General features: G+C 34.9%; 1 protein-coding gene across 2 annotated transcripts in view; it reads left to right on the forward strand.

Moving 5' to 3' along the window:
• LOC126810017 (E3 ubiquitin-protein ligase HACE1) overlaps positions 1 to 12,176 on the forward strand; it is a 34,100-nt gene that overhangs the window by 2,893 nt on the left and 19,031 nt on the right. For both annotated transcript variants that reach the window (XM_050534921.2, XM_050534923.2), the window contains exons 6-18: positions 322 to 399; positions 1,550 to 1,603; positions 1,724 to 1,806; positions 2,108 to 2,204; positions 2,462 to 2,563; positions 3,336 to 3,442; positions 5,505 to 5,628; positions 5,900 to 6,246; positions 7,260 to 7,322; positions 7,525 to 7,612; positions 9,803 to 9,908; positions 10,001 to 10,098; positions 11,721 to 11,808. In XM_050534921.2, coding sequence (XP_050390878.1) covers positions 322 to 399; positions 1,550 to 1,603; positions 1,724 to 1,806; positions 2,108 to 2,204; positions 2,462 to 2,563; positions 3,336 to 3,442; positions 5,505 to 5,628; positions 5,900 to 6,246; positions 7,260 to 7,322; positions 7,525 to 7,612; positions 9,803 to 9,908; positions 10,001 to 10,098; positions 11,721 to 11,808 — 1,435 coding nt within the window. The remainder of the gene's footprint in view (positions 1 to 321; positions 400 to 1,549; positions 1,604 to 1,723; positions 1,807 to 2,107; positions 2,205 to 2,461; positions 2,564 to 3,335; positions 3,443 to 5,504; positions 5,629 to 5,899; positions 6,247 to 7,259; positions 7,323 to 7,524; positions 7,613 to 9,802; positions 9,909 to 10,000; positions 10,099 to 11,720; positions 11,809 to 12,176) is intronic.

Genomic DNA, 12,176 nt, shown 5'->3' on the forward strand with positions numbered 1-12,176 from the left:
CTGTTTCATTATCCCAGTAAAGGCTTTTTGACCATAACTGCTGTGTTTATCTACAGTGACTGGCAGTCCCCATAATAATGTTGCAGTCTGTGTGAAAATTGAATGATAGTAAAATAATTTGTACATCAATTTGTGCATTAATACTAGATAATGAATAAAATGTAAAGATTCTGCAATAACTGGAGTCTTACTTTAAGTATACTTCTAGCCTACATAAGAATCTTGTGTGTAGAAATGTATTATACCATTTTTTTTCCATCCATTAAAAACCCTGTAAAGTCAGTGTAACATAGCTTTAACTTAGGTTTGTTTTGATAACAGATACACTGGTTGGCTGTCAATGGTAGAGCAGAACTACTACAAACTTTGTTATTACATATAAAGGATGTAGATATTGAGGTAATATTATGATATACTTAAATCTGGATCAACAATAGTTGGATGTTGTATAGGTATTCTTAAATGAGCTAAACTTCTCAGCTCTTTTTAAAAATTTAATTTTAATTGTGGCTACAGTGGAAAACAAATATCGATTATATCTCAGCACTACTGCAGTAAATTGGACACTGACAAAGAGATTGTTTCATTTTAAGAGTATTCCCACTCTGAATACCACATAATGCATACATATATTACCCATCATTTTAAACTGTCACCACTTGTACATTGTATGTATATACAGTTATATGTATTCACATCTTGGATAGATACTTTTGATTGTCATAGTTGGAAAAAATAGTTTTAGGAAATTCACAATTGCATGATTAGTTTATCACTATTTACTGCTCCATTTGTCTTCTTCCAATTTCTACTTCCATTTTGTTCAGCACATGTTTCAACACAGAAAACACATTCAGCACATTCAAAACAAGTTCTCCTGAAATTTGTCATAGTATTTGTCCCTACTAAATCGGGATGATTTGGCAGAATCAAATCTCAGTAAAGAAGACTGGGTATTTTTACAACGTTTCAATCGAGAAATGCAAAAACAACTTCGTGAACTCTTCGTAGAATTCAAGAACGACTTCCCATGAGCCCCTTTTCAAAGTATGCGAAATAGCAGCATAATACTTAGCCTAACTCAAGGCAGGAAATGAAAATTGGGACGAGTTCCCAATTTATTTAGCTGTGGAACCCCCATTGTGAAAACTAATAAATTATCGCATACAACCCCATAACCTAATAGAGTTCTTTAAAAGCCCCCATTAGTTTATAAAAATTTTAAAGATAAAACTCAAGAGTTGGGAGCCTAAAGTCTATGTAAATATGCACACTTTTTGGAATAATCGACTCCGTTGTTAAAGATCGACTCCGGTCCACTTTTGATGTCACATGTTCTCCGGTCCTCACCGACTATATATAGAGGGAAACCGCACGTCCCTAATCAAGCCTAAAGAGTTTGAATAGAACAAAACTAGTAGCTTTCTGAGAGAACTCTGGGAAGGCTGTTCACCTAATTACAGTTTTTTTACCTACTAATAGGACATATCATCTACTGGTAAAAGCCAAAGATGTTTTGTAATGATTTTATGATTATTCTACTTTTAAGGATGCTCAGGGTCAAACTGCACTACATGTATCGTGTCGAAATGGACATATCAAGGTAAGAGTGTTTGACACATTGTATGCATATGTAATTAATAGTATTTGTATATATACATAATATAAATCAAAAGTATAGTTATTTTAATGACTTCTGTTGTCACTTTGTCTTCTTTTTCAGACATTACAAACACTGTTAGAAAAGGGTGCGTCTATAAATAAGACAAACCAGAAAGGATGGACACCACTTCATTTTGCCTGCAGGTATTTTTGTATAGTTCAAAATATTAACTAAGAAGCAAGTACACAATAAAAACACAAATGTATCAAACTTTTATACTCAATTTTAATGTTGAAGCTCTTGTGTATCGAAACAGAAGTCATTATTAGCTCAATCAATATATTATTATTCATTTTGAATGATTTCTGATAAATCATAGAGCTTAAAAAATAATAGATCACATAACAGTTTTTGTGGACTGCACAGACATGTTATCTGCTGTGTGTGTATGTTTTTTTTTGCCTGGCAGCTTATCTTTTCATTTGTTTTCTTTTGTCGTCTAAGCCATGGTCAACATGAAATTGTAGATATTCTGTTGAAGAGAAAAGCACTGTTGACAATAGAACCAAATAAAACATCACCTCTGGAGTTGTGTGTTAAGGTAGATGTTCAATATCTTACTTAAATATAGAGTTTTATGTGGATATTTTGTAACTTAAGAGTTAGTATATTTTAGTGTGGATATTTTGTAATTTAAGAATTATATACCCGGTATTTTAGGATGGATATGTTGTAATTTAAGTGTTTGTATAATTTAATTGAAGAGATTATATATTTTAGGATGGATATGTTGTAATTTAATTGTTTATATTATGTAAGGGTGGATATGCTGTAATTCAATTGATTATATATTTTTAGGGTGGATATGGTGAAACTTGTGAATTGTTATTACATCATGATCCACGACTATTATCACATCTTTTACAAACAGTTCAAGATCAGTCAATAAATGAAGATATGGTAAGCCTTTATAATAATTTATTATGTACACTAGTAATTATTTAGCAGGAACTTTGGAAGAAATAAAACGTTTGCTGTAGTACTGGCAGAAACTATGGATATTGCCGATTATCGTCGGTTAAACGTTTTGAAGATCGATAATCGATACAGATTCAAAATATCGATAGAAAGCAGTATCGATTGCCAGCCCTAGATTACTGTGAAATTAGAAGGGAGAGTCAATGACTGGCTTTATGAGGCCAGCGTTGATTGAAATTATCATCATTGATTACAATGGGCATCATTATTTTTAACCCATACGTTATTGATTATACAACACATTATTAATTTTGCCGATGGTTCTCCCCTCTTCAAGGGGGGTTGGATGGCTGAATGGTTAGCGTGCGCGCGCTGTATCATAAAGTCTGTCATTGAGTCGACTGGTGTGGTTTCGAATCCCTGTTGTACGTGGCAAGGAGTAGGGTCGCCTGTCCAACTTCGTGGGTTTTCTCCAGGTCCTCCGGTTTCCTCCCACTGCTAAAGACCCCTACGCGCAAGCGAATTATGTAAATAAAATTAAACCATATGTTAGTCCCGAAATGACCTAGTTTGTGCCGAGTGGACGTTAAACCCCATTTTTCTCTCTCTCTCTCCCCCCTCTTCAACCATGGTTGAAATGTTGTTAGTAAAATAAAGCAGTAATTGTTATTCATAATGCATTTTATTACCTATCAATAACTAAGATGTCACGTAAAGAAGCACATTGTTAATTGTTGTTATTGTTATGCTTTAGATCCTGAAAGTGTTACATTTTTTGATAACACAAGATTCATCTGTAATATATAAACTATTGAATGGTTTGGCTGAACAGGCATCATTGATTGGTCATCATTTACTCAGGTATCTGTCTGTCTTTGATAATTCTGGTACTGTCATGCATTGGCATATTTCACCTGCCTAAATTGAATCCTTGCATTTATGAGAGAATATTATTGTTTTAATTGCTGACTGGCTAGTGAGTCAGTTGGCAGGATTTGCAGAAAATGTCTTGCATTTGTTAATGTGGTATTAAATAGACCTTGATATGAGGAGTAATGTATACAAATCAACTGGGTTAAAAACTCAAGATCGATTTTTGAGAGAGATAGAAATGGTGTTTTACATCACCCAACACAACTAGGTCAGGTCATATTGGGACTAACATTTGGTAAGCATTTATTCAATAGGTCATTTGTTGGTATGGGTCTATCTATACTGAGCGCAATGGAAAACGCATCACTTTTTTTTCCCAAATATTTTATTTCTAGGTGGTTTTGTATGTATAATATTATGCAATACTATGAACTATTGTTTCACACAATGCTCCCAAATGCAAAAAATATCGGCCCGTGTGCAAAAAAAAATTGCACGAGATGCACATGAAAACCCCAATATTCACGTGCAGCATTGTGTGTGAGCCCTTTAAAAGCATGTTTTCAACCTAATGTGCAGTACATGATCTATAAAACTTCAATCTGTCGTAATTTGTTGTTGGACGTGTGAAGGAATCGAGCTAGAGATGCCGAGACTTACTGAAAATCAACGGAATGAAGCCATGGGAATGTCCAGGGCTGGCATGTCTACACGTGTTATTGCCAGACACTTCAATTGTCATCAGTCCACTTCAATCTGTCGTAATTTGTTGTTGGACGTGTGAAGGAATCGAGCTAGAGATGCCGAGACTTACTGAAAATCAACGGAATGAAGCCATAGGAATGTCCAGGGCTGGCATGTCTACACGTGTTATTGCCAGACACTTCAATTGTCATTGCCAGACACTTCAATTGTAAGGTTGGTGGAACGTGTTCGAGTTACTGGATCAACACGTGACCGTCAACGTCCTGGTCCATAACGTGTTACAACCCAGACTCAAGACCGCTACATCCGGGTCACTCATCTGCGTGACAGAGATTTCGCCCAGCGACTCGAACAGGTGCAGCAGTCGTTGGAAGACAAGGACCAGTAAGTGCCAACACCGTAAGACGTCGTCTAAGAGAAGTAGGACTCCGTGCACGATGACCTTATGTTGGAGCTATCCTCAGGGATGGGCTCAAGGACACCAGACATGGAGAAGAGTAGACTGGCAAAGTGTGCTCTTCAGTGATGAGAGTCGCTTTCATCTTTATCACGCTGATGGCCGTCAACGTGTGTGGAGACGTCTTGGGGAACGTCTTGCAGACTGCTGCGTCTTCTAAATGAATCGATGGGGTGGGGGAAGTGTAATGGTGTGGGGAGGCTTCACATTTCATCACCGTATGGACTACCTGGCTGCTAACAACATCAATGTCTTGGACTGGCCAGCCATGTCTCCGGACATGGCACCGATAGAACATGTCTGAGATGAGATTGGACGCCGTCTGTATCGGAGACCACAGATGCACACCATTGCTGCTTTAGAAGCTGCATTTGTCCAAGAATGGAACAATTTGCCCCAGGCCTTTTTTCAAACATTGGTAAATTCCATGCGACTTCGCTGCACAGCGGGCGTAAGAGCCCGTGGAGGACACACACTTTTGTCATACTTTTGGTTTTGACCCCTCTGACTTTGTACCAATGATTACAGATTAAACATCCATAAGTGTACAAATGTGTTGTTATTGATGTGTTCCCATTTGAATATTGTTCACAATAAGAAGCAAAATAAATAAGATATGTTTACAGGATCATTTTGTTATACGAAAAACTAAGTGATGCATTTTCCATGGCTCTCAGTATATATCTATGGGTCATGTACAAACATGGGGGAGGAAACCACAAACATTTGACACAATCACTGACCTAAACACACAAGTGATAGTAAGGGTTAGTGTGGCAACTTTAACACTGGCCTGGAGAAAATGAGAATTTTTATCATCTTTAATGTTGTTAACATAATCAAAATTAGTGCTATACTATTATTTTTACACATTTGTTTTTTTTCCAGTATTTCTACAGAGTCAGAAACTGACTCCAAAAATCTATTGAAGTGTGTTCGAATTTACAATAAGTTATTGAGTTCTCAAGTTATTGAACTAGATTCTAGTTTTCTACAAACGGCCAAACAACAGGTAAAATATATTAATTATTGTCTGTCTGCAGCAGGTCATAATAACTGACGATGACCTGATACATGTAGGTATTTCCTTCTGAGCAGTCTGTCAAGAACAGAATCAGTTTTTCAATGTCAAGGCAATTATAAATTCCATTTTGGTCACTTGTCCCGTTGATCTACATTTACAGGCTTAGAATGTTCATGTCTTTAGTTCTTTGAATTAATGGAAGAAAATAATATCTAGTTTTATTTATAGATATATGACAGTAGGCATTTCACTATTTCAGTTTGATACATTATGGCAGCTATTAGAGGATTGGTTGATTTTGATTCATACAGAGATAAATAAAAATTGTGAATCAATTAGTGAAGATTCAACTATCTCTCAGTCCTATTCTACTGGTAAACCACAAATAGCTTATTCAAACCATGACACAAATACCACAAATATACCAGTACCAACCGATTCTTCCACGCTTTCAAACAATGATGTCCCATGTTGTAGTGGGATAAAAGAAAATGGTGATATTTCTTCAGATTGTGAACCCAGTAAAAACCAAGATGTGATTGGATCTGCCTTTCCTAAAATCAGCGCTGTGATACATGCTTTTTATATCTGCTGTCTAAATAACAGGTATGTTACAGTCTATTAAGGGAAAACCGCCCAATTGTATTATGTATCTGGTAAGCACTTCCTGTCAAATCTGTTGTGTGTCTCAGTATATTTTATGGCCTTCTATAAACTTATTGAATCTTAAAAACCTCCACATTTCTCAAATACAGTGTTTATAAACTCTTATTCTTATATAAATTGGCAACCAAAACAACACTTTTTGACATTAAGGGTGTTGAGTATTCTAAAATGCACATTTTAAAGCTAGCACTGTTAAGTTTAGTTCATAAGATATGACATTTTTTGTTATTTGGGGTGATAAACTATATATTAATCACCAAAAAAATACCAATTTTATATACCAACTATGAACTTGCCGGCCCAAAAGCAGGAAAATAAAGGGTGCTGATGACAACAAAAGTTGAATTTTCTCAGCTAGCCAGCATGGATTTGTATCAAATTTGATGTGAACAATGCTAAATGCAAGTCCACGAAATTAGCCATGTTCCAGTCGCAATAGATGTTAGACCTGGATAATCACGTGTTAAGAGTAAATTCCCTCTGATGTCATATATAAACGTCACGGGTCCAGTGTGAAACTGTTGCTGGAGACAGCCATGATTGTTTACTGCGGATGACGTGACCGATGTGTGTGTACGACGTCATAATTTATTCAAGAACTGATGTAGGTCAGGGAAACTTTCTTGTTTGCTATGAATAGTTTTCTGCTTGTATCTCCATTATTATACAACAAACGGTCGGACTGTTATGTGTCGTCTGGGTTATTTTACACATGGAACAAGTATGCAAAGTCTTAATAAGAAGACTGGTGTTAAAAAGTTAGTGTGTGCCAGAGATTAAAAAGTTATTCAGTCCATATATTAATTTGCATATTGTAATGTAATAGATTTTTATAGCTGTTATTGTTATACTGTAGATAGATTTTTAAAATTCTGAAATAGATAAATACCACAATGTTTTGTATTTCAGAAGCTTTGTAAATTTATTATATTTGGCTTTATTTATATTTACAGTCCATCAAGATTTATGGAATTCTGTTTAAAACATCTTCCAATATTACAGATTTTAGTCAACAGGTGACTGTTTTGTATTATTATTTAAGGTCTTGGGATCTTTATATCTAAAAAAAAATTGCTAATTGTGGCTCATTTTGAAGTAATTTGAAATATTTTGTCAAGTATGAAATTTAGCATGTCATTGTTGAGTCTGTATGATAATTATTTATACAAATCTTTATTTCTTTTCATATATATATAAATTCTTTTTCTTTCTATTCAGAAACCCACAAATCATATTTCAACATTTTCATTTTCTGTTGGAATGTCCTGATCTGATGTGCCATTTTCAATCTGTTATTCACTCACAGGTAAATATTCATTTTTATACGTCAGTCTTTTGCTTATATATAGATTTTTTAAGATTATGTACGAGCCATACAGGTACACATTGCCAATAGTTCTTATTTTTATACGCCCACATTTTCATGTGGACATATATTATCGTCGCCCCCGTCCGTCCATCCACAATTGTTTGTGGACACTCTCTACAGGTCACAATTTGTATCCGATTCCATGAAACTTGAAATATAGGTTTATCTTCTAACATCTCTGTTCCTATCGATATTGGAATGTATCGGACCGTAACTTCATGGATTATAGCCCCTGATTGTACGAAAAATCATGTTTTTAGCTTGTGGACCCTATAGAGGTCACAATTTTTATCCGATTTTGTTGAAACTTGAATTGTAAGTTTATAACCCAAAGATCCTGGTTCCTTTCGATATTCGCGCATATCGGACCATAACTTCCTGAATTATGGCCCCTGATTGTACGAAAAATCATGTTTTTAGCTTGTGGACCCTATAGCGGTCATAATCTTTATGCGATTTAAAAAAATGTTTGAATATATCACCATTACACCCTAAGGATAGGTGAGTTCGAATTTCGTAAAAATCTGACCAAAACTGATGGACAAAATGGCCGCCCCTGGTACTCAAATAGCGTAAAAAATATGGTATATGAAGGTTGTGGACCCTCTAGAGGTCACAATTTTCTTCTGATTTTGATGAAACTTGAAATGTAAGTTTATAACCCACAGATCTTGGTTCCTTTCGATATTCGCGCATATCGGATAGTAATTTCCTGAATTATGTCCCCTGATAGTACGAAAAATCATGTTTTTTAGCTTGAGGTTCGTCTAAAGGTAACAATTATTATCCGATTTAAAAAAAACATTTAAACATATCACTGTTAGACTGTAATGTTGGTTCAGTTCAAATTTCGTTAAAATTCGGGCCAAAACTGCCAGACAAATTGGGCGCCCCTCGTACACAAATAGTGTATAACATCTGGTATGAAAAGGTTGTGGACCCTCTAGAGGTCACAATTTTGATTTGATTGTGATGAAACTTGAAATATATGTTAATAACCCAGAGATCTTGGTTCCTTTTGATATTCCCATCGTATCGGATCATAACTTCCTGAATTATAGCCCCTGATTGTATGAAAAATTGCCTTTTTAGCTTGTGGTCACACTAGAGTTCACAATTATTATCCGATTTAAAAAAAAAACGTTCAAATATATCACAATTACACACTAAGATCTTGGTTCCTTTTGATAATCGTGCATATCCGAACGTAACTTCCTGGATTATGGCTCCTGATTGTTCGAAAAATCGCATATTTTTTGCTCGCGGATTCTCTAGAGGTCACAATTTTTTTTTCCGATTTTAAAAACCATTTAAATATATCACCATTCCACCATAATGAAGGTTGAATTCGAATTCGAGAAAATCGAAATGAAACTGCCCGACAAAATGGCCGCTCTTTGTACACAAATTGTGTAAAAGTATGCAATACGATGGTTGTGGACCCTCAAGAGGTCACAATTTTTATCCGATTTTGATGAAACTTAAAACATATCTTTATATCTCAAAGATCTCAGTCCCTTTTGATATTTGCACATTTTTGCCCCTGATTGTACAAAAAATCCTGTTTGTTATTTGCTTGTTCTCTATCCATCTCTTGCAAAATGTGGGCGTATCCTGCCTGGCAGCCGCTGGTTCAAACATTGAGCAGACGCTGGTGAACAGTGCTTTGACCTATCAGTTCTTAGATTTTTGATAATTAACTAAATCTATGGTTATTTTGAATATCATATTATATGAAATGGGGTGGGGGGGGAACCGAAATGGTTAGCGTTTGCACGCTTTGTATCGCATGGTCTGTCATTGAGTCAATTGGCGTGGTTTTTGATTCCCCAGTTGTACATGACAAGGAGCAGGGTCTCCTGTCCAACGTCGTGGGTTTTCTCCGGGTCCTCCGGTTTCCTCCCACTGCTAACGACCCCTATGCGCAAGCAAATTATTAAACTTAAATTGAACCATATGTTAGTCCCGAAATGACCTACTTTCTCTCTGTATTAAATTGATTGAATTTATTTTATTGTTAACAGTTCTTATGCCTCTTTAAATAGAGAGTAGTTATGCGTCAAACAAATGGCTTTGATAAATAAAAAAAAAATGTCACATTTGAAACAAATTTTAATTCATTTATAGCCATTCAAACAAAGAAAAGACTGGTTTTATGAGAATTTAAAACAGGATACAGACACTACTACAAATATTACTGAAGAAGATAAAAATATTGTAACAGTTAACAGAGGTAAAGTGTTTTTTTCTTGGCTTACTTTACACAAATATTTTTACCGGGCGGGGGTATAATTATGGCATTTATATTATGTTATTATTTTACAGAACAAATATTTAATAGCAGCTGTGATATCATGTTATTAAAGAAACCTGAAGATCTGAAACATTCCATTGCTGTTAGATTTAATGGAGAGGAAGGAATGGTGAGTAACAACCCATACCATTTGATCATTTATACATATGTCCACATTTCATTGTGGGCATCAGGGCTCACTATGACTTTCAGGGTTTTTTTCTGCCAGAATGGATCACTATTCAACTCGTTCTTACATTTGCGATCAATGGTGATAAAATAATTTTAGATAATAATATATGATTAGGCATGCTTGTATATTTTACATGTCATATGAAGTTACAGTAAACTGAATTCAACTATCAAAATATTTAATTCGCTTCGATAAGAATTGTCTGCCATTTTGATTGTTTCCATCACAGCTTGGATTATTTATCAGGAGTAAATACTGAATTGAGATAGGCTTCCATATATATCACTGGCAACTAATCATTAATCCAAGATAATTGGTTAGCATTACTCATTGACACGATCCGGATTATCAGCAAGTTGATTAATTGATAGTATTCCGTCACGTGATTGTGATTGACACTCAATGTAATGGTCAATCTAGGATGTATGCGATTAGAATTTTAAGATTTTTTTCCACCAGTTCTCAAAAAGAATCGGCAGCACCTTAAAACGTTGTCTCCAAATTCAAATTTTAATCACCACTTTCATATTTTTATCGCAAATTGCGACTTTGGCGACCGACAGCATGGGCCCTGGTGGGCATATATATATATAAATGTTGTCACCCTGTCCATTGGTCTGCCTGTCAACAGCTGGCTTGTGAACATCAAGTAAATAGAATTTTAAAGGTTATTGCTGCATTTTAGTTACTTGTGGTCAAAGTTTACAAACATTATCGAATAGTCATGTTTATCAGGTCACTCACTGAAGCACTAGAGCACAGAACAAATTCCCAAAAAAGTTTACATGACCCTAATGAATTATTTTGCTGATAATTTCGAGATAGTTCAATATTTAGAGCTCAAACTCCTGCACAGTTTAAAGTTTGACATGCATACTTAAACATGCATTATGCATGAGCTAAATCTGCCTATTGCAGGTTTTTCTTTAGGCTTGAAATGTTATCTAAATTATTAATTAGAATTTTATTAACTTATCCAGACCATAATCAACTCTCGATGCAATCGGATATCTCCAATATTCAGTAGATTGGAACGATTCAGCCATATTTTGATTTAATTTAAAAATGGAGGAGCGAGACTTAGCTTCGAATAACCAGTACGGTGGTTGCAATTAATGCATGGGTCTTGTCAAACCTTCAGAGGCTAATATCTACGCTCGCATTTGAGTAATTTGAATGAAATTTTCAATTTATTCATTTTACATTATCTATTTTTGAACTATTATAGCAAGATTGGCTAGCTCTTTATCTAAATTTTACATAATGTATCTTTAAACGATCTATTTTGTAGTGGGTATTTTACTTGGGTCTACTGGGATTTTTCTTTTAATAAATTTGTTTTAATACATGTAATGGAAAAATACACATATAATATGAATGTAACTACCAGTAATAACTGAATTACTGCTTGCTGTAACCCCATTTACAACAGAAGGACACAAACTGTTATGCCAACTAACTATAACTGTTTAAAACCACACAAACAAAAAACACCATTGAAATTTGTATTGTGTTTATTAATGATCTCAGGTTAAAAGATTCATTAAAATGATTTACAGGGTCATGGTGTTGTTAGAGAATGGTTTGATGTTTTATCTAGAGAAATACTTAATCCAGATTATGCTTTGTTTACCCAATCAGCTGATGGTATGACTCAATTAATGTTTTTTTAAGTAGAGATAAGCTATTTGATTTGTTGATGCTTTTCGAATCTAGAATATTCATTCTTATTCAAACTTTGTGTAAATGTTCAATGTCTTGACTGAGTTTGATCATTAGTATTTCTTGCTCAGGCTAAGCAGTGATAAGCATGATTTGTAATACGATAACTCGTTCACTAAGACTCGGAGTGATGAAACTTGGTGTATAAGTTTCATTACATCAATACCTTGAATAAGTTTTATAATGAGCATTTTCTGCGCAGGTTTAGTGGTAACTGGTCAGCAATTTGATGGCTTATTGCTTTACAAAAAGATAAATAAGCAAAAAATTAATGAAAACCATCTATCTATGTG

The sequence above is a fragment of the Patella vulgata genome, chromosome 2, assembly GCF_932274485.2.
Source record: "Patella vulgata chromosome 2, xgPatVulg1.2, whole genome shotgun sequence".
NCBI classification, from domain to species: domain Eukaryota; kingdom Metazoa; phylum Mollusca; class Gastropoda; family Patellidae; genus Patella; species Patella vulgata.